The sequence below is a fragment of the Carassius carassius genome, chromosome 47 (assembly GCF_963082965.1).
Source record: "Carassius carassius chromosome 47, fCarCar2.1, whole genome shotgun sequence".
NCBI lineage: Eukaryota > Metazoa > Chordata > Actinopteri > Cypriniformes > Cyprinidae > Carassius > Carassius carassius.
The window spans coordinates 2186323-2210522 of NC_081801.1; the positions used below are offsets into that span (position 1 = coordinate 2186323).

General features: G+C 36.9%; 1 protein-coding gene across 2 annotated transcripts in view; it reads right to left on the reverse strand.

Moving 5' to 3' along the window:
- LOC132130455 (netrin-G2-like) overlaps nucleotides 1-24200 on the reverse strand; it is a 58085-nt gene that overhangs the window by 13088 nt on the left and 20797 nt on the right. Inside the window, exons 4-7 of one of the 2 annotated variants that reach the window (XM_059542169.1) lie at nucleotides 6831-7003; nucleotides 4777-4812; nucleotides 2358-2420; nucleotides 301-1372 (exon numbers count right to left, since the gene is read on the reverse strand). In XM_059542169.1, the coding sequence (XP_059398152.1) occupies nucleotides 1146-1372; nucleotides 2358-2420; nucleotides 4777-4812; nucleotides 6831-7003 (499 nt within the window). In that variant the 3' untranslated portion in view covers nucleotides 301-1145. Of the gene's footprint in view, nucleotides 1-300; nucleotides 1373-2357; nucleotides 2421-4776; nucleotides 4813-6830; nucleotides 7004-24200 lie in introns of those variants that run through there. The other variant, XM_059542168.1, reaches the window with a different exon arrangement.

Consider the following 24200-nt stretch of genomic DNA (forward strand, 5'->3'; position numbering starts at 1 on the left):
TTTAAAAATATATATTTTTATATTTTATATAGTGCTGTTAAATCGATTAATCATGATTTTATTGCATCCAGAACACAAAATGTGTTTACATGTGTGTGTACTGTATGTATATATATATATATATATATATATATATACATATATATATATATATATATATATATACACACACACATACATGTATAAATGGAAGAAATATTTACATGTGGATATATTTATAATTATGATTTTATATACTATAATATTTTTAGTAATTTTATTTTATTTAACTCATCAGTATTATTCTTTTCTTTCAGTCACTTTATTATTTACCCATTTGTTTTCTTTGCATTTTGGTGAACCAGCTGTTTAATGGAAATAGCTGAAGTGCAACTATTGCTGCTGTTTTAATGGTTTCATTTATTTCTGTGCTTTATTGATGTGGTTCTTAATTTGAGTGTAGTTTCAAACTAAAGTGACTGCCATTCTGAGTGATCTTCTATGTGGTTGCAAAGGTGTATGTAGTGCCTAGACACATTTAAAGTGGCATATGATTTTAAACAGACAAACCAAACAACAATTAATATCAAATCACAGATTGTGTCAAATTTGATCGTTCAAATACACTCCTGTGCGTTAACAACGACCATGCTTAATTTCATCAACACACACATGCAGTATCCTGTTGGGAATCTTAAAGATCTCCACCTTTATTAAATGCATCCGATGAGCTGCTCTGTTTTGTATCTCAGCTGAGCGCTTTATTCCCCCCTCCATTTTTTCATGCCAGCTTGATGTTTTCTGATCTGAGCTCAAGCTGGAGTTCTTGTTCACTTATTAAACGTCATGCAGTATTCATTCCTGGGGTGTGTATGCACGCTTCTATCAATGAGCATGTGTGTGTGGGGTGGTTCTTTGTTTCATATATACTCGGCGGCTGCCCTAGTCCGCTTTGCTCTGAAAGATGCAAAGTCACTCTATATTTTGACAGGGGAAAACACTGTCTAACTGAGCATTGATTTCCCCTTGTGAACATTGCTTTGGAGCCATTACCCACAATCCTCTAGGGGTACGTTTGAGTAGATGACTTACTGGCAGCAGAGTCGCTGAGCTCTTGGCTTGGCTACAGTGCTCTGACTGCCAAAACAAGTGTTAGAAAAATGCTTCTATAGCATACTAACAACACTAAAACACACACAAACTAGTGCCTGCAACTTACCTTTGCTTTCAATATGTGCATGAACAGGCCCCTCCTCCGGGGGTGTAGCTTTGTGTGGCGTGTCCTCACTGAGAATGTAAGAAGGGGGTGTGGTAGGGGGCGGGGCTTCCATGGTGGTATAAAATGCCTTAGGCTCTATTTCAGCTGGTGGGATGTGGTGTGCGTGAGGGGCATCTAATGAGATTTGCGGGGTGAGTATAATAGAATCAAGTTAGAGAAACCAGAGTCAGCATGGAATACACACGCACACACACACAAAGTGCTGAGCTTAAGAAAACTGCTTGCATTTTAAATCTTGTAGTTTGGTTCTTGCACTTGCTTTCTAGGCACATTGGGGGCACTAGTATCAACTGGAATCCCATTCTGCACTGCAGAGGCAGTTATGAATTCATTCCATGTTCAATCTGTGTATTAAAATATTCAGAATGGGATACTAGCATTCTGCTAAGTGTACTGCAAATTCAGAATAATCGACTCCCTTTCAATTCATAAATGTGTACATTTTAATATCTATCTATCTATCTATCTATCTATCTGTGTCTGTCTGTCTATCATTCTGTTGTTCTATCATACTATCATTTTATCTGTCTTCAACTCAAAGGCTTTTAGGAAAAAATTGGGTTTAAAAAAATGTGATGCTCTATTTAGTATGTATCAACACATTTTTGAAACACTAGTTTTATTGTTGCATTAAATCAATGCATGTGATTTTATATTTTTTCATTATTTTATTTTAAAATTCACATTTCCCAGTTTAGTGCAGCAATTCAAGAATTAGAAAGCCATTTGGTTTATATTGCTTTTGTGTTCTGCAGAAAGGATGTCCGTCTTTTCAGTTATCTCCATCAGTTTATCTAACCGAAACACATTTGTAAAATCGGAGGTCTTAAGTGAGATGCTGTTGCATTATGAAGCTGCGGTTTAAAGCAAATTGTCAGTATGCATGTGTTCATGCATGTGTGTTTGCTTGTACGCTTGAGTAGTTGCAGATTGCGCTCTGTTGGATTAAGGCACATTACATCATCATTAAGCTCTGCTAGTAAACTAAATCAGCAACTTGCATAGCACCTTATATGGCCTAGTATATTACTCTACACATGTCATATTCCTGGTTACTACTTATCGCTACAACTAGCCTTTGAGGGTTACACTGTCCCACCTGTCTTCAAAGCTGGCAATTCTGTTATAGCTGTAGTGAAGTCTTCAGCTGAAGTGTCAGTCACTGTTGGCATTAAAGACAAACACTAAGCATCTGAAAACAACACATGCAGCTGAAACTACAGCAACACAAGGTCTACTGACAGAGAGAGTCTAATCTGAATGATGATAATTGTTCCTGAATGAAAGAGAATTTATCATTCACTGACTGTGTTTTGCTGTGATGTCATTGCCTGTAGTGTTTGTGTGTACTTGTTTGTTCTACTTCTTGTGGCTGTTTGCCCAAATGACCAACCAGCTGCCAGAGGATCAGACTCGCCGCTCTGACCTTGTAATCCCTGTCTGAACACACACACTGACCGTATAATCCCTGCATGTGTATGTGTGCAGAAGGACATATATCCAGCACACATTAATAGGAACACACACTGTCCTACATATCCTCTCCGTCTCTTCTTGCACATTTGAGCGTGTGTGTTTGTGTAAGTTTGGGAGACCCTTGGACTCTTAGACTACAGGGGAGAGAAAACATAGACATGATCTTGATCTGGTTTTGATTTCTCTAGGACATATTCTACACACACACACACACACACACACACACACACACACACACACACACACACACACACAATCCAAAAAGAGCCACGTGTTGTTGCTTAAAAGGAATAGTTCACAAAAAAATATTACAATTTGCTGTAGATAATTCACCCACAGGCCATCCCAGATCAGAAGTTTGTTTCTTCAAGGGGAAAGATTTGAATAAATCTAGCATCACATCAGTTGCTCACCAATGGATCCTCTGCAGTCAATGGGTGCCGTCAGAATGAGAGTCCAAACATCTGATAAAAATTGCTTTTGAAGCCAAAAGCTGCTCGTTTGTAAGAAACCAAACCATTCATAATGACGTTTTTACATTAAACTGTTGCTTCTGGTCAAAATACAAGTCCATAATCCACAATAATGCTTCCTCCAGTGAAAAACTCTATCCCCTGTTGTCTCTCAAATCAAAATCCAGCAGCAAACAGCATATGTTTTGGACTTCCATTTTTGCTTGTAAATAGTGCTTGATCTGTGCAGATTTCTCTCCTGATTCAGACAAGACAACGTTTTCACTGGAGAAAGCAATGTTATGGGTAGAGGACTGTGTTTAAAGTTTAAAACATCTTAATGATGGATTTGTTTATAACAAACAAGCATCTTTTCACGTCACAAGACATTAACTGACGGGCTGGTGTGGATTACTTGTGGACTATTGTTTTTATCATACTCTTATTCTGATGGCATTCACTGCAGAGGATCCATTGGTGAGCTAGTGATGCAGTGCTACATTTTTTAAAATCTGTCCTTGTGAAAAATCTTGGATGCCCTGAGGATGACACAATTTCCTTTTGATATGGAATCATGCAAATTTTTCTGAATGCATCATGTCGCTGAAAGATGTTACACAAACCCTCTTAAAGTCCTGACATCACAGGATCCCAGGCTTCACTTCCACTAAGTGCATTTTCCCGGGAACACAGGCAGTTTTAAAATTAGATTAGGACTATGGCGACAGGACAGGCAGGCATATACTCAGCATTTCTTGAACGTGCTCCGTCACAACACATAAAGTCAAGCGAGTTTGAGAAAACTTTCTGGAAGTGTTAAACCGCATGTGCTTTGTAAACCGTTCTGCAGTTATAAGTGTTTTGATATCCTTCAATGTGTTTAAAAGACTCTAACACGCATCCAAACACATTATCTAACTCCACCTTCACGTAGAGACACCCAGGGACCAAAATTCTCTGTAGTGAGTAATTGGCCAGTTAATCGAAATTTTTAAGACTTATGTATTGTATTTTTTGCCAGGTGAAAAAAGAAAAACTTTTTTTTTTTAAACGTTGCCAGCCACCGCCAGCAATTTTGATGATTTTCACTAAAATTTGATGGCCTACAGTATATTTTGCTGTATGAATATTTGAAGGTAGGTCTGTAGGTCTGTGTCTGAGATCGACCCACCAGCTGTACTGTTATTTCTGGGAAATCCCTTCTTAGATGTGGACTGATCTTGTGCGCTTGCGTGTGTGTTTTTGTGCATGTGATGTTGTAGGCGTGTCTTGAGAGTGAATCTCAAATCTTTCCTATTCTGTTTGAAGCCTCAAGGAATCATGTCATCTTTCCTGCTTCTCTCCGTTCCTTCCTCTGTATCTCCCTTTATCTTTCTTTCTACTGCTCTCTGATGTCGAGCTGAATTGCGGCTAGTTTCAGCGGTTTGACAAAGATGAAAGCCACAGGATGGGCGGCCAGTGAAAAATTAAGAACACATAACGAGGGATGGAGCACAGAGACGATGAAGAAAGAGAGAGAGCGAGGGATGACTGACATATAAGAGAGGATCAAAGACCTGTCCTCTCTTTTGTTGAGAGTTCGGTACTTACTGGAACCAGAAGAAGAACCAGCTAATGCCTGGGAACCTGAAAGAGAGGGAGACAAAGTTTGTGTCAATAGCTTTGTTTTCTACATAGACAGCTGCCTTCTAAGGGAGCATCATGACTGATTTGGACATAACTAGACATAAATAACATCCAAGCTTAACATATTATGTCATATCACAGTGCAAAAGTGTAAATAAGACATTTTTAGTTTGGCTATTACAATTATTTTTTATGTTTTTTCTTTTTTGTTTTTTATAATCACTAAAACACATTTCTTAATACTTGGGTCACTTTTTCAAAACACTTCACATAGTTCTCCCTAATATCTTTCAGCTTGGCACAAAAGTAAAGTTCACATTCGAAATGCCCCAAAAATAAGAATTAACAATTTAATAAGCATATATTAAATACATTATGTAAATAAACAAACCGTAATTTTTCACTGCGCTTGTTGCAGTGTACTCAGATATTCTGGCCTTTTTTGCCCAGAGAATTTGGTCAGATGAAGGTAGCATAATTAAGAAATTGTGCTCTACAGATTTAATTGATTATTTAATAAACACTGCAATATTCCACGAAAAATAAGAATTGTCAGATTTAATGAGCATTAAATAAATATATGGATATATTAAATAAATATAAAAATATGCATATATGAAATATTTAAAATATTGACATTTTAAAAATTATTCACTAAATCATTAAATATTGAAATATGAAATATTTAAAATCATTAAGATAATCAAAGAGCAATTTTAATAAGATTTTTCACTGCGCACGGTGTAATGCATTCTGGTATTCTGCCCTTTTTTGCCAAAATTTGCCAAATGAAGGCAGTAAAATTAAAAAACTGAAATAATAATAATAAAAACTGAGATTTATAAAACCACACTGCAATATTCCATGAAAAATAAGAATTGTAAAGTTTTAATTTCATGTTGACTTGAATAAGCATATAAATATATGCATATATTAAAAAGAATGTAATCTTGCTGTGCTATTTGAAATGCATTCAGGTATTCTGGTATTTTTAGCGAAACGAAAGCAGCATAATTAGTCTTTAAATGCGGTCTAGGTAGGCAGCCCACTAGGTTTTGGAACAGATCAAGTGTTTCCTGTTTAGGAAGTGATTAGTGCAGATTTGAGAATGTTTTCTCCACAGAGGTGTGCACACAGAGGTACCTGTGCATATGCATGTGTTTCCTGTGAAGCACTGTGAATCTGTTTGGGAACATTTTGTATCCTGGAAAGGCAGCATGGCGATGTGCGTCTGCGCTGCTCTCCTCTCTGTTCTCTGGGAATTGGGCCGCCACACCAGCAGTCTTGATCTTACTGTGAGCTGACAGGTCTGTGAAGTCTAAAAGGCTCTGCAGCGCTCGGGTGTGTAAGTGAAGTGAGTTGAGATCTGCAGTCTGCTGGATTCAACCATGTGTGTGTGTGTGCTGCCCTAGATTATTATTTTATCAAGAGTGCCGCTGGTAAAAAGGAGGGATGTTGTTTTCCAAAGGATCTCCCTTTGGATACTGTACAGAAGGGAGGAAAAATGAAATCTGTGTTCATTTTCATCTCTTTGTCCTCATCTGCATTTTTTCCCATTTGTCTTGCTTTGGTTTTATCTCTCATTTCAGATCACAAGCGAGTGTCTCCTGATCGTTTTGTCCACATTTTCAGGGATAAATCCTGATCCAGGCTGGTGGATCTTTCTCTGTGTGTGTCGGAGTGTAAAGATCTCCGAAGCTCAGAAGAATTCCGGTCGAGGAATTCTGAACCCAGAAAATAATGAGATTTCAATGTGACAGGCTTAGATGTGAGGGGTTGATTTTGAAGATAATTAATTCCGTTTCATTGTGGAGTAGATTATTATGAAATGGATTAATCTGATTTGTGAGGACCTGATGACTTGGTGCAATTGATTTTATAATGCAGTTACATTCATACCATTTTATGCCTACAGTATTTATACATTTAGTGATTTTCTCTGCTCTATGTGTGTGTTTAGGTGTATTAATGTTGCTTTTGGTTTAGTGAAGTAAGCTCTTCCTGTGTATGTTACTCACATGTGTTGGGGGATCCGTTGGGTGTTGGTAAATACGATCCTGATTTCCAGGTCTTGGCTTTGAATCCTTTTTTGCAGCGCTGGCAGTCTTGTCCGGTCGTGTTGTGTTCACATTGACACTGTAAGTTGCCATCCACATACAAACACAGAGATGCGTGGAGATTACATTTACACCTGAAAGACAGAACAATGGGCAGACATTAGACTTTTAGCAGTACTGTAATACAGATCTGACAATGCAGGGAATCGGAATGATTTGATTAATTTGAATACTAATATTAATGTCAGTGTTATTTTAGTGTCATTTACTATTTATTAATATTTAGAATTTGACTATTTTTATATTTTCAATTTAATTTTAGATGTAATTTTTTTTTTATTTTGTTATGTGCTTTTGTCACCTTTAGATATACGTTTTTTTCTCTCCAAATTTATTAATGTTAGTACTCCAACTTATTTTATTTTTGTTTTAACTATTATTATTATTATTATTTTTAAGTTTTTAGTAATTTTGTAATGTGCTTTTGATTAAAAAAAATCTATTTAGGTTTATTTTATTTTAATTTCAAATGTAGTCATTTTTGTACTTCAATTAAAATCTTATTTTATTTCAACTTTATTTCAATTAAGTACATTTTTTATATTGTAGTTTTAGTTTTATTTAACAACAAAACACTGGTCAATTTTAAAATGAAATGAAATGTGCACATAAATGTAAATTGTGCATGTGTATTTGATTCTTAATTACTTATTTTTCAAAACAGGTTTTTAATGATTTAATGTGAAAAGTCATTAAGAAATGAATGAATCCGGTATGAAGACCACTAGAATCATTTCAGACCTCCGGTATAACCTGCACTCACGCAGGGCTGATGTTTTCAGAGATATAAATTATAGGTATGTGTGTGTGGTGGCAGGTGGAAATGCATCAAGAGCAATGAACACAGGTGTGCTGCTGTAGATTGGGCCCAGTAAAGCAGAAATGAGCGTTTGTGTAAGACCAAATGACCCTGATCCTAAATGAGACTTTTCCACCTGAGCAGCACAGTGTGTGTGTGTGTGTGTGTGTGTGTGTGGGTGTGTGTTACTGTCGAGCTTCAATCCAGTTTGTTCTGCTGGAGTGAACGTGGATCCATCAGCATCAAATATTCACAACATCGTCCTGTACCTTGAGCCAACCCTCATCTATCTCTCTCACACACTCTTTTTTTCTCGCTTTTTCTTTTCCACTGCCTGTGAACATTTCCCTCTCTTTCTCCTTCCCTCCATCTCCTTTAACCTCGTTCTCTGACACCATCGCTCTTCCAAGATGTGGTTTAGTGTGTACTAAAGTGGTCCAGCTTGAGCTGTCTGGCAGTCTGGAGTGTGATGTGGTGTATGCTTTATCATTTACTGTATACCTTGTGTGTCAGTGTGCATTATAGTAAATCTCCAATTTAGAAGCTCCAATTTACAGTCTAATGCATGGGTAGGCAATGTTGGTCCTGCAGAGTTTAGCTCCAGCCCTACCCTGCCTGCAGCCTTAGTAATCCTGAAGTCATTGATAAGCTTGTTCAGGTGTGTTTGATCAGGGTTGGAGTTCAACTCTGCAGGACAGTGGCTCTCCAGGGCCGACGTTGCCTATCCCTGGTCTAATGCAATACATTTGATATCTTTACAAAGAATTGTTTTTTATTCTCTAGCTGTTTAGAAAAACATCATTGATCTATAGAAATGTAATTATTTCTTCCAGCAAATAAAAAAATTTTTTCTCGCAATTTCGAAGTTATTAACTCGTTAACCATACTTGTAATTGTGAGAAAAAATCCCAAACACAGAATAAAAAATTAATAAAAAAAAAGGTTTAGAAAGAAATGCACATGCAAATTCTGACTTCTGAGTTTATAATTATACATTTAGTTTTTTGTCTTCCTGTAATTCAGAAAAAAAATCTGAATAGCTAAAATTAAACTCATTATGGAAACTTATTTTTGCTATGGAATAAACAAGGTAATTATGACTTTAGCTCACAATTACAGATCTCAAAATTTGCACTTTTTTCCTTGCAGCTGTCAAAATCGGGAGATATAAACTGACTATTTTCTTGCCGTTCCAATTTTTTATTGCACCATTGTGAAAGTTGAAAACTTGCAACTGTGAGATTTAAACACACAATTCTGAGAAAAGTTAGAATTACAACATAATACCTTACAGTTCAGAGAAGAAAAGTTTTTTTTTCTGTTTCTCCTCAGTTAAACATTTCTGACTGTTCTTCTCAGTTTTATATCTTGCAATTCTGAGTTTAAATATCCCAATTATGAGAACTGCTTGGAAAAAAGGTCCAAATTGTGAGATATAAACTCAGAACTGTGAAAAATAAGTCAGAATTGTTCAATATGCTTCTTTAATGTTGCTTCCATAATGGAATTTAAAATTCAGAATTGCAAGGGAAAAAAGTCAGAATTATGAGCAAACCTCAACCATTTTTATTGTTTATATTCTGTGTAGTTAATAAGCTTTCATAATGATCTGGTGCTTTAAAGAATTCAACACCAAAACACTGATAAATGAATCAATGTGCATATGACATGTAAATGCATTCATATGGTAATGTGACTGTGATGTCATAGACATAATGATTTCTGAGCAAAATTATTCCCACCATCTGCTACCCCGCACCTCTTACGTATGTCTACAAATGCTGTGCTCACATTCTCCGATTATTTTCATATCAGCTCAGAATGTAAAACACACTCCTGTGCTCACTTAACGCTGTAAAGCCTACTGCATCATATTTGATATCATATAGAGCAACGACTGATATTTACAGTTACAAAAATCTGAATTTCATCTTACTTATTGGCCATATTAAAATCAGCAGCTGCACCAAATTGCTTTCTCAATTTTCTTGAAATAATGTTTTCTCAGTTAATAAAATTCTGAGAGTATGATCTCTGTATTCTCACTATATGTAAAGATCTGTTCATTTCATATGTCAAAGTCAACATGACATCAGAATCGACCCTTAGCTATTTTCATCATTTTAGGCTACTTTTGTTGTTAATTTGCCTTTCTACAGATTTGCCACTAGTTAATGCAGTAATTTAATGCAGGTTTCTTCAATATAAAACAATAGATATAAATAGATATGTTTCCACTGGGATACAGTATGCACAGGTGCTCTGCAGGATGAACTTGACTTTCAGTCTTTATATCCTGCTCACCTTCCTGGCTTCAGCTCCTGGGAATTTCCATTAGTTCTCCATGTTTTTGTTCTTTGTGGTTACTGGATAAGGATTTGTAAAAATTATTTTAGACTGGACTCACAAATTGCAATTTCTAGCTGACTGAATATTTTATGACCGAGTGTAACTGGATCATTTTAAATTCACTACAGGAATTCCCATGCCTCTTAAATATTTGATTAATTTTCATGAATTTTTCCACAGGCCTGGAAATCAAAATGTTAAAATTCCCTGACATTTTCATTTTTTTCATGACCGTGGGAATCCTGTTAAATAATCATGCCCTGATTCCTAGAACAACGTTTTCTTCCTCCCTACAGTTGACTGTATTCAGATCTGACTCTTTTCTGGTATGCAATGTTCACTTTTCACAATGCAATCAATTTCTGATGGATATATTTAGTGTTACATTTCTCCTAATTAATCTAAATATGTAATAATTGTGATGTTGATTTTTAAAATATTAAGGTTCTTAGGTTACTAAAAGGTACACTATTCTTTAAAAAAATCAGTCTGATTAGGGTTCTTGAGTTGCTATATGGTTCATCAGGTAATAAAGTCAAGATGTTACATTGTAGGTTCCTTTTCTGGTTTGAATTCTGGGTTCTTTGATGTTTTCTTTGTAGAATTTAAAAAGGTTCTGATATGACATCACACTATAACAGCCTTTAAAAATCTAATTGGAATGAGAATTGTAACTGGAACTGTCATTCTGATGGTTATTCTCTCAGTCTTTCTGCGAGTTATGGATTATGTGAGCCATTTTACGATGAGCAATTCAAACAAACAAAAACAAACAGACTCGGCAGACGTCAGGAACGCTCTCATTCTCTGATTTTCTCTGTCTGCTTTCTGTCTCTCCTTTTCCCATCTCCGGTCATTAGATGATAGAGAGCTGTTACTCACTCACACACATTTCCTGCAGCTTATTGCGAGCGATTAATTCCCTCTGAAAGCAGAGAGAGATGGAGGTACAGTACAGACCAAAAGTTTGGAAACATTACTATTTTTAATGTTTTTGAAAGAAGTTTCTTCTGCTCATCAAGCCTGCATTTATTTGATCAAAAATACAGAAAAAAAACAGTAATATTGTGAAATATTATTACAATTTAAAATAATAGATTTCTATTTGAATATACTTTAAAAAAATAATTTATTCCTGTGATGCAAAGCTGAATTTTCAGCATCATTCCTCCAGCCTTCAGTGTCACATGTAACATCCAGTCTATCACATGATCATTTAGAAATCATTCTAATATTCTGATTTATTATGAGTGTTGAAACAGTTCTGCTGTCTAATATATTTGATCAATAAAAGGTTAAAAAGAACTGCATTTATTCAAAATAAAAAAAAAATTCTAATAATATATTTTCTAATAATATATATTCTTTACGATCACTTTTTATCAATTTAACACATCCTTGCTGAATAAAAGTATTGATTTTATAAAAAAAAAAGAAAGAAAAAAAATTACTGACCAGTTGTGTATTCTTATTACAAAATATTTATATTTTAAAAACAGCTTCTTCTTTTTTTTTACTTTTTATTCATCAAAGTATCCTAAAAAAGTATCACATGTTCTGAAAAAATATTAAGCAGCAGAACTGTTTCCAACTTTGATAATGAATCATCATATTAGAATGATTTCTAAAGGATCATGTGATAATGATCCACAAAAATGCAGCTTTGCATCACAGAAATAAATAATAATTTAAAGTATAATACATTTAAGAACAATTATTTTAAATTGTAATAATATTTCACAATATTACATTTTTTTCTGTATTTTTGATCAAATAAATGCAGGCTTGATGAGCAGAAGAAACTTCTATCAAAAACATTAAAAATAGTAATGTTTCCAAACTTTTGGTCTGTACTGTATATATATATAGTTAGAGAAATCTAATGAAGTAAACTGACAGTAAATTTGTTTTGTGCATTTGTGGTTTTGTTTTTTAATTAATAATTAAAGTTTTAGTAATTTAATTTTGATATTTTTGTAATTTCTATTTGATTTATTGAAATATTTCTATATAGCTTTAATTTATATTTTTTTTTTGTAATAAGTATAGTACTTCAACTTATAAACAAATAAATAAATATTGCTTTGGCAACTAAAATAGTTGAGTTTTTTCATCTAATGTTTGTGTTCTTTGTCAATAAAAACAATTTAGCTTCAGCTACAGTCATTTTTTCAACACAATCATCATAATCACACTGTTTTGATTTAACTGTTACTTTTAATATATATATAGAAGTTTTCACCTAATATCTTTATTTTATTTCGGCTTTATTTAAATAATGTATTATATAGCAATAACAACACTAGTTCAGCAACAAATCTTTCATTTATCTCAATCATCATACATTTTTATTCATTGGTTACTTTTCGTTTCATTCCACTCTCGACCAATACTACATTCTCAGTGTTGCGGCTGCTTTTCACACTCTAAACTCTCTCTCTTTCTTTCTTTCTCTCTCTGTCTGGTTTGCTCTTCAGTCACTCTTCAGTGAGAGTGGTATTCCCTCCGCGATTCCTTCCACTGATTCAAACTCCAGCCACACTCATTCCCGTCTTTTCTTCTGTCTATCCGTATGTTTCCCATTCAGGCCAGTTACTCACTAGCTTAACTGCATTTGTCAGTAGTGTAGTGCATTTGTTAGTGTGACGGTGACACATCTCAGTGCTCACGGGGCTATAGAGTTTCCTCTTATTAAACTGGATGTGTTGTTATTCAGGTAACTGCTGTGAACATGTCGACTGTAACTTACTGTAGATTCTGCTCAAATTGTTGCTCTGCAGTGTCAGTAGTTGAAGTGTAAGAGAAAATAAGTGGCGAAGACAGTTTATGCAAATGCTTATGCAGTGCTTTTGCTGTGTTTCAGAAAGCAACAACGCACAAAATCGAGCATGTGTAGCATTTGCATTCAGATACTTGCATAGTGTTTCAGGAATAACAAAATACTGCATATACACACAGCCGTACAAAAGTTTTTAAATGTTAATGAAAGAAGTCTCTTCTGCTTAACTAGGCTGCATTTATTTAAATCATTTATTAAATCAAAATCTCTACACTCTTTTAAATATTTTTTTTTCCTGCCCCCATCATGAACAATTCATTGGTCTGCATGATTTGAAAGTGGAAAATATTTCTTTAACCCTTTATTAAAAATAAATATATAAAAATAAACTAACCCATAATGCTGTACGGTAAAAGCAAGAGGACACAGGGTCACTGGTCAAGTTCAGACCCCAGAGGAGTTCAGACAGAGCTTTTAGAGATGACCTTCATCCCAACACTACGGAGTGTGTGTGTGCATATGTGTCAAACTGTTTTTTTCTCTATCTTTTACCTGTTGTAAAACCTGCCGTATTAGCTGCATGTGTGGTTTTGTGAATACTGTAGCAGGTAATATTTTTCTGCATGTATTCTGCATGTCACAGCGTGTGCTTTCAGTGGGGCGTCTCACTGCACAGGAGGAATTGAATAATTTACAGAGACTGCAGCAGAAAACATAAACTCGTGTGTGTGTGTGTGTGCGAGTTTGTGGACGCCAGAGACCCAAGCTGGATTCAGTGCAGAAACTAAGTTTTTAAGTGCATGTAGAGTAAAATAGATTACAAACAGAGAAAACACACCTTGTAGACACACACACACACACACACACACACACAGAATGTCTCCTCAAAGTTTCTTGCAAACATGCAAAGACCGAGAGCGAGATAGATGGAGAAAGGGAGGGAGGGGAGAAATGCAGCAGGTTTAGTAAGTGAGGCTGTCCGCTGCCTTAGAAGTGTTCGCTCAAATCATTTTCTCCCTCTCTTTTCTTTCTTTCATAAAACAATGTTGGATTGAACTTTTGAGCTTCTCTTTTCCACACCTGTAAAGTTTGCACTGTATAAGTCGTCCATACAATAGTCATACGATAGCTTACGCTGAGGAACAGGCTGAGATTAAAGCCATATGTCATAATGTATAGCACACTTTTAATATAGACTTCTATTATATTGCTTTCTTTGTCCTTTATGAAGGTCACCATACACTTTCATTGAATGGAAATGATCAGCTTTGACATCTCCAGCGTTTCAAGGACGTCTGAAGTAATGCTGGGACAGAAGTACATGACGGTGAGTATATGATGGCAGTATCTGTATTTGTGGCCTGAACATGCTTTCTAAGGAACCTTAGCATTACATCTATTGATCTAAAACACATCCAAGTGAGCTTTACATAGAATCAATCAAATATTAAAAGACTGCAATATGTATTTCTTGATAAAAATAGAATCGTGAGATGAAAAAGATTATTATGATAAGATAGATAGATAGATAGATAGATAGATAGATAGATAGATAGATATTAAATTCTTGAGTTTTCCTCACTCTGTCTCTTTCCCAGTCGTTGCATAAGAAAAAAGCAAAAAAAAAAAATGCAATTTAGGAAGGAGGAAACAAACATTACTGCATAAGAACTTCAATTCAAGCGAGAAGAGGTCTAATAATTTAATCTTCAGTATCTACATCTTACATCCATTTTCTCTTCATCGTCTGCTTTCTGTTTGTGAATATTTATTGTTTTGTCTTCCTGCAAGAGATTGTTCTTTCACTCTAGTGGGAAATATAGAATAATGAATGTAATATAGTGTACAGTATATCTAGTGTATAGTAACTCTGTACTGAATACAAGCAGTTTTCTTTATGTAGTAGACGGACAATAGAGTTGTGCACTGTTCAAAACTAAATTGAGAATTTAATTCTGGAAACATGATGCAGAATTGCAATACACATTTGAATGCAAGGAAGTAGAATAAAAAAAAACGAATGCATTTAAATTCAACATAATGTAACTTTTTGTAAAAAAAAAAAAAAATGTTTAATAGAAAAGCAGGTTTGTCAAAATAAAACTGAATTTTGGCTTGTTTGAAAGTCCTGAAAAAGGTCTCATGGATGGGTGGATGGATATAAATGTATAAAAAGATACATCGAATGATGGATGGATAAAACATTATTTTTTTTAATTGTTGTTTTTAGTTTTAGCTATTTTTATTAATAGTTTGAATTAGTTTTCATTTGTACATTTTTATTTTAGTTAAAATTTTTGTAATTTTGTTTGGTTACATAGAACGATGGATGGATGGATGAAATGATCGATAAAAGGATGCATAGACTGATGGATGGATGGACAGATGAATGGATAAAATGAAGGATAGATAGATAGATATAATTTAGTAATATTATCAGTTGAAATTTGTATTTAGTGTATATATTGCATGTTTTTATATTTTGTTTACTTATGTTTCTCTTTTTTTTAATGCATCCAGAATGCATTACTTAAAATTTGTATTACAGTTTAGTAAATTCCAGTTCAAATTAGATTTCAGCCTCCTGTGATGTTACCACCAATTCAGTTAAAGTTCACACTCATGAATGGAACATGAGCCAATTGTTGTATTGTGAGTTTTGGACATGTTTGTGATGAATAGAGTGAGTGAGTGTTTATTGTAACGTAACAGTGTGTGCAGCACTTCAGAAACATGCTGCTGAAGAGTGTGAAAGCTCTGAGTATGCAAATGTTTTAGCATACTGTATGTGAAAGCAAACTCTTTCCAAGGACATCCTCACACCTTCCCTCTCTCTCTCTCTCTCTCTCTCTCTCTGTAAGTGGTTCTCTTGAGAAATAAACAGAGTAAATACAGGGATTGCTAAAAAAGGAGGAGGCATACAGAGATGCAGAGATGGAAAATGAGAGACATGGGACTCAAAACTCGTGTGTTTGTTTTACTTTGTTTGTTCATTTATGAATTGAAGGAGCTCTCCTCAGGAAAATAACCACATAAAAAAAGACCCAGGGAGGAGAAGCGATGGATGAGGAAAAGATTTGAGAAAAGTGCTGACAGTGAGTTGGGAGGCGGCGGAGGCAGAATACACTGATTATCAAATCAGCCGTCGATGTGGGAGCATAAATCACTCCGTCTGCACTGACACCTCTCTCCTGCATCCTCTTTTGAAGCACCTTTGAAGATGTGAGGAAGAGCTGTTCTCTCTCTGAATTATTACTGAGTTAAACATACTACAAGCTCTCTGAAGTTATCAGACATTGACTCGTGTAGTCCAGCGATGGGCTGGGAGTAAAAAAAATAGTGCAGGACTTATTATGGTTCTTATACTATTATACTTTTAATAATAGTTTGAATTAGTTTTTATTTTCATGTTTTTCTTTTATTTTAGTTAAAGTTGCAGTAATTTTTTATTACTGTTATTACTTGTTATTTTTAAAAAAAATTTGTCTTATTTATTTATTATTTTTTTTTGTTATAGCTTTTTTATTAAAAGTTTAGTTTGAGCTATTTTTATTAATAGCTTGACATATTTTTTTCCCATTTTAAATATACTTTTAGTGAAAGTGTTAGAAATGTTTTTGTAATTTGTATTATTCATTGTTTTATTTTTATCTGTATAGTTTATTTTTATTTTAGTTTTAGGTATTTTTATTAATAGTTGTAATATATAAAACTCAGGCGGAATGTCACGACTGACCAATCAGAATCAAGTATTCCACAGATCAAGGTTACACTAAATGTATTTGTGGGGTTTTCCCTAGCAACATGTTTGCTTAAACTATAATAACCCTGGTATGCATGATATACTGTATACACATGTACCTGATGTACCTGATTTTTATTAAGAATAATTCAATACATCTAAAACGTGCTCATGTTATTTTTGCTTTGCAAATGTAGCACAATTAAATAAATACAATCAAAAAATAAAAGAATATTTTCAAAGAGAGCAGTGAGTGCTGACAGTTGACAGAAGAAAGTTGCTTATAGAGATATTCTGAGATATTTCTTTATATTTATATTTCGCTTTATATATATATATATTGCATTTTGACAACAATCTCCCCTAATTAATGACAATTAGCACATTTACTTCCCACCCATTTATTGTTACGGTAATGTGAAAAAGGTTATTTTGATTACTATAAAAATTGAAACAACATTCTTTTTCTTTTATTTATTTTTTTGTAAAAAAATTTATATATATATATATATATATATATATATATATATACATGAACCATTTTCATTTTTATATAATTAGTAAATATTAATTGTATATAATTGTATTAAGAAATTAAACTTTGAATTACTTTGTTTTGGTTTTAATTATAATCTTTTTTATATATTATATATAACTGATAAAAATGTGTATGTGAATATATATATATATATATATATATTTTTTTTTTTTATCAGTTATATATAATATATAAAAAAGATTATAATTATATTTATATATTGGTTGCATTTGTTGTAGTGCTTTAAATATCTATGTAATGAGGGCGCTGATGCAGCATTAGAATCCATATGCAGAAGTTTATTGCAAATATCCAACAACAAACACGTGGAAACAGGCAGAGGGTTGATAACAGTCAAGCAGTCCGATCTTACAACAATCCAAGGGATGATCCATGAGATGTTAGTGAGAAGCCAGGCAGAGAAGTCAAACCTTGAGATCAGTACACACAAGCAAACAATCCAGAAAGGGAAATCCGTGGAATCAATGGTCAGAGAACGAGGCAGAATCATACACATGCAGACAATCAGAATAACAGGTAAACGCTTGGTAAGGCAGGGTAAACTGGCAATACTTCGCGATGAGAAAGCACATGGTTCCAGCTTAAGTAGTCCCAAACAGGAAGTGAATGTAGAAGCAGCAGAGGGAGCGCTCAGTCAGTACTCGGGTGATGGCTCCCTCTGCTGGCTTGGCATTACAGAACCCCTCCCTCTAGGAGCGACTCCTGGAGCTCGGCGAGGACGTCCCCACGGTCGGGGTGCTGGACGGTCAGGTCTGGCTCGATGGAATTTCTCTGTGAGCGATGGATCCAGAATGTCGTTGGCGGCCACCCATGACCTCTCCTCAGGTCCATAGCCCTCCCAGTCCACCAGATATTGGAGCTGACCCCCTCTACGCCGAGAGTCCAGTAACTCCTTTACTTGGTAGGCGGGCATACCACCTACATCCAGGGGTGGCGGTGGTTCTGGGGTTACCTGGCCGGGGTCAGCCTCCGGGTGGACCGGTTTGAGAAGGGACACATGAAAAGAGGGAGAGATACGGTAGTTAGCAGGAAGCTCCAGCTGGTACGTTACCTCATTAATACGTCTGAGAATCTTGAAAGGGCCTACGTACCTAGGGCTGAGCTTCCTGCTGGGCAGCCGCAGCTTGATGTCCCTCGTAGAGAGCCAGACCCGCTGTCCAGGTTCGTAGGGAGGGTGTGGACGTCGGCGTCTGTTGGCCTGGATCTCCTGATTCCTTATAGCCCGTTGAAGACGCACATGAGCACTGTCCCACACCCTCTCACTACGTTTAATCCAGTCGTCAACTGCCGGAACCGAGGAAGGTTCACCTGACCATGGGAACATAGGGGGCTGATACCCCAGGACACACTGGAAGGGGGTGAGGCCTGTAGATGCATGAGTGAGAGAATTCTGGGCATATTCGGCCCAGGGAAGAAACTCTGACCACCTATGTTGTTCCCTACTACAATAGGTTCGTAGATATCGGCCAATCTCCTGGTTGAGTCTCTCCACCTGGCCATTGCTCTGAGGATGGTATCCAGACGTGAGGCTAACGTTAATATCCAATTGCTTGCAGAACGTTTTCCAGACTTGGGAGGTGAATTGTGTTCCTCTGTCGCTGACAATGTCCTCAGGTAAGCCATAGATACGAAATACATGGTTAAAAAGAGCTAAAGCTGTTTCCATGGCAGTGGGTAATCCTTTTAATGGAATTAACCGGCATGACTTTGAGAATCTGTCGATGATGACTAGAATGGTTGTGAATCTGTCAGATGGTGGCAGGTCAGTGATGAAGTCAATAGAGAGATGAGACCATGGTCGTTGTGGGATGGGTAATGGTTGAAGTAGGCCTGAGGGTAATTCCTTGGGGGTCTTGGATTGAGCACAGATCTGACAGGATTTGATGAAGTTGGTTGTGTCCTTGAAGGCCACCAAAATGAGTTCTTTAACAGGTTGAGGGTGCGTGAGATACCTGGATGTCCTGAGCTGATGGATGTATGAACCCATTGGAGTACTTGGTGACGCATGTCTTGGGGTACATATTGTTTGTTTGGTGGGCATTGTGGTGGTGGCGGATCTTGTTCTTGTCTGCGTTGAATTTCCTCCATGATGTCCCATGAGACTGGAGCCAGAATGACAGTGGGTGGCAGAATGGTTTCGGGTTTGAAATCCTCTATAGGGGGGTCATGTTTACGGGAGAGAGCGTCTGCCTTACCGTTCTTGCTGCCTGGTCGATAAGTAACGGTGAAATCAAAACGAGTGAAGAAGAGGGCCCATCGAGCTTGGCGAGGATTAAGTCTTTTTGCTCCCTTTATATACTCAAGGTTCTTGTGGTCGGTGATGACTTGGAATGGGTAGCGCGCGCCCTCTAGCCAATGTCTCCACTCCTCAATGGCTGCTTTCATGGATAATAATTCCTTATTACCAACATCGTAGTTCCTTTCTGCACTCGTGAGTTTTCTGGAGTAAAATGCACATGGATGAAGCTTGCCTGGTTGTCCATGACGTTGGGAGAGAACAGCTCCTATTCCGCAGTCTGATGCATCCACCTCCAAGACAAACGGTAGATCAGGATCAGGATGTTTCAGGATGGGAGCTGAGGTGAAACTTGACTTGAGGGTGGTAAAAGCATGGCTTGCTTCTTCATTCCAACCGAGTTTCTTGGGTTTGTCCTTCAAGAGTGAGGTGAGAGGAGAGGCGATAGTGCTGTAATCTCTGATGAAACGGCGGTAGAAGTTGGCAAAGCCTAGAAACCTCTGAAGCTCCTTAATGGTAGTAGGTTGAGGCCAATCCGTGACTGCTTGAACTTTGAGTCCATCCTCACTCCCTGGTGACTGACTTGATAGCCAAGAAAAGATGTCTGATGGACATGGAACTCACATTTCTCAGCCTTGACATAGAGTTGGTTCTCCAGTAAACGGGATAATACTGCACGCACATGAGTAACATGTTCAGTCTCTGTCTTGGAATAAATCAAGATGTCGTCGATGTAGGCAATAACAAATTTGTTCATGAAGTCCTTGAAGATTTCATTTATAAATGATTGAAAGACAGCTGGAGAGTTGGCTAACCCATAAGGCATTACCTGGTACTCAAAGTGCCCCCTAGTGGTGAGAAATGCAGTCTTCCATTCATCACCTTCCTTGATCCTGATGAGATTGTATGCGCTTCGTAGGTCTAGTTTGGTGTAAATGGTGGCCTCTCGTAGTTGTTCCAGGGCCGGAGGTACCAAAGGCAAGGGATAGCGGAATTTTACTGTGACATTGTTAAGTCCACGGTAATCTATGCAAGGTCTTAACCCACCATCCTTTTTACTCACGAAGAAAAACCCGGCGGCTGCAGGAGATGTGGATGGACGAATGAACCCTGAGTCTAAGGCCTCCTCAATGTATTCCTCCATAGCTTGATCCTCAATCCTGGACAATGGGTAAATTCTGCTTTTGGGAGGCATGGCATTGGGAAGCAAATCAATGGCGCAAACCCATGGACGATGTGGAGGAAGTTGTGTGGCCTTAGTCTTGCTGAACACTTCAGACAAATCTTGATATTGATTGGGGATGGATACTTTTACCTGGGTTTCGGGACTCTCAATGCTAGTGGTGAGACATGGGTGAGGCTGAATTGAAAGGCAGTTCCTCAAACAGAATGGAGACCAGTGAGTTAACTCCCCTTGGAACCAGGAAATGGAAGGATCGTGGATGGTGAGCCAAGGAAATCCTAAAATGACCTCGTATTTGGGTGAGTCAACGACATACAGGGTGACGTTTTCTTGATGGAACAAACCGGTTTGAAGTTTCAAGGTTTTGGTTTGACATTGGATACCTTGATTGATGAGAGTGTCGTCGATAGCTTTGATCTGAATGGGTGGAATGCACAGTTGGGTAGGAATATTAAACTTCTGAATTATGTTCTTGTTGATGATATTCAGAGCTGCTCCAGAGTCAATCAGCGCTGTGAGATCAAGAGACAGAGTATCCGTTCTTATGGTGATGGGTAGTGTAAGCGACTTATTTTTAAGGACCGAGAAACTGTGAATATTTACCCCTGTGGAAGACTTGGCCTTGAGTGGGCAACTGATACTGCGATGGCCTGGTTCACCGCAGTAGAAGCACAGATGATTTTGTCGACGTCTTGCTCGTTCCTCCTCCGTCAATCGAGAAACGTTAAGTTGCATGGGTTCAACAGATGATTCTTCAACTGTGAGATGGCTGATAGGGGAATGATTATAAACTGTTCTGTCAGTACGTTGCTTGGGAGTCTGTCTCATGAGATTATCGATCTTGATGGGGAGATTAACAAGTTCTGAAAATGATAAATCCTCTCTACGACAGGCGAGTTCAGTTTGCAAATCAATTTTGAGGCTGTTGTAAAAGGTAGCTTTAAGAGAGACATCATTCCATCCACTCTGAGCTGCCAGTGTGCGAAATTCAATAGCGTAATCAGCTGCGGTGCGGTTACCCTGTTTTGCATTCATGAGTTGTGTTGAAATATCCCTGCCCCCTGCGGGATATCCAAAAACTTCTTGAAGTTGAAGTAAAAAAAACTCAGTGGATCTCCTGAGTTGTGTATCGCTATCCCACACCGCTGAAGCCCAATCGAGGGCTTTTCCCGTGAGCAAAGTCATGAGAAATGCACATCTCTTCTCAGGTTCAAATCGATCCTGTTGAAACTCAAAATATAGCTTTACTTGTCGAATGAATCCTTTGCATTGTTCAGCAGAGCCATCAAACTTATTAGGAAGAGCAAAGCTTACCGTTGAAGGCGTGGGAGGAGGAAGAGATCGTACGTAGTGCATCAGGTGTTCGTTGATTGATTGTAGCTTTGCAAGTTGTTCCTGATAATTCTTCAGAATCTCGCTTTGGTAAGCGAATGCGGCTTGTAAGTTGGAAACCTCCGCTGGATTCACGGTAGGTGAAGTATTCTGTAATGAGGGCGCTGATGCAGCATTAGAATCCATATGCAGAAGTTTATTGCAAATATCCAACAACAAACACGTGGAAACAGGCAGAGGGTTGATAACAGTCAAGCAGTCCGATCTTACAACAATCCAAGGGATGATCCAAGAGACGTTAGTGAGAAGCCAGGCAGAGAAGTCAAAACTTGAGATCAGTCCACACAAGCAAACAATCCAGAAAGGGAAATCCGTGGAATCAATGGTCAGAGAACGAGGCAGAATCATACACATGCAGACAATCAGAATAACAGGTAAACGCTTGGTAAGGCAGGGTAAACTGGCAATACTTCGCGATGAGAAAGCACATGGTTCCAGCTTAAGTAGTCCCAAACAGGAAGTGAATGTAGAAGCAGCAGAGGGAGCGCTCAGTTAGTACTCGGGTGATGGCTCCCTCTGCTGGCTTGGCATTACAATCTACTGCAGTAATAAAAATCAGTAATGATAACTGAGAATTTCATACTTCCATCTCAAAAGGAAAACATCTGGACACATTAAAGTAACTTTTCGGGGGAAATGCTTAATTATCATGAAAATAATGTCACAATCATAACGTTATAAAAAACAGGCTTAATTTTCTTCATGCAAAATATAATTTCTTTTTCCCCCTGTGATGTTGTTTGTAATGTTCTGATTTGCGAGTCCCTTCACAACTCTATCAATCCCTGTCTTGTGGAATCTGCTGTGGTCTCGCTCTTTTAGCCGCTGCACTTCCTGTGAGAATTGTTTAATGCCGTCTCTCCAGGGGTCGACCGCACACAGTTAACACAATCTCCACACGCTCTCTCTTCTTACGCCCTTCGGAGAGGGAGGAGGACACCCAGCTATAGTTATAACTTACAGAGACAGACATCCTGGCTTTTCACAAAGTCACACAGTGTACCGTCTGTAGCAGCTGCAGCGTGTGTGTGTGTGTGTGATCTCTCATCATGTACTGACACCAGTCAGCTCTCCAGAGCTTTGAGGGTGGAGATTATTCATTGGCGACCTGTAGCTGTCGCAGCTGCTCTTGCACACACATATATATGTGTAGGTGTGACTGCATCAGGTGCTCGAACTCTGAAAATATTTAGCTGCTCTTGACTCATAAATGACCTTTATTAAAAACTACCACAACTCCTGTTGTTCCTGTTGACTGTTTACTAACTATGTAGTTTCGACTGAATTATTTGACCATGACTGGGGTGTTAAATCAGAGCTTTTCTGATAATGTGTTTCAATCGCTAAAAGACCTCAATAAAACAGCTTGTAAACAATGTCACATGATTCTTTACATTACACCATAATTTTGTTATTTAGCTAAAGATATTTTTGCTAAATATATGATTTTTTTTTTACATAATTGTTATAATTTTACTTAACCTGTTGTCTTCATTATTTAATTTACTGTTGAATGAAAATAAGTTTTTATTACAGCCACCGTTTAAATGTTTATATTTCAACAACAAATTAATATATCATTTAAAAAGCTTATATGCATTTATTTATTTTTTCACTGTTGATTATTGAACAAATTTGATAAATTTGTAATGAAATAAACTTTACTTGTGTTGATTATTAATCAATTTGATTCATTTATTATTAAATAAACTGTATTTTTGGTTTTCTTCATAAAGCAAAAAGTAACAATTTGATGTACCATGTGACAAAACTCCATCTATAGTCTGTCCAGATGAGTTATTGAAGCTAAAATTGTTCTAAAATTTTCATAATTATAACAGTATGACTGCCTTCATTGATATTGTACCATCTCACATTTATGTACATTTAGGCTCTTGATCTGCTGTGTACAGTAAACTACACTTGTATGCATAGGGCTAGTCAGTCATTTACATACTGTATAAACGGCAAAAACAGCCTGTTTAATTCAGAGTCAGAGGGGAACAGTCATGAACTAAATTATGTTTCTGGTGTAAGACACTTTGAGTGACGTACAGTAAGTGGACATCAGGGGACGAAGATGCTGTGTAAGACACAATATTCCAGAGAAAGGTGTAGGAAATGTCTCCTTTGAGATAATGTTTGCTCTCTTTTATTCAGTCTAAATCACCTCAGAAACTTGAAGGTCGTTGCAACTTCATCTAAATCCTCTGGTCTCCTCCTAATTACAGA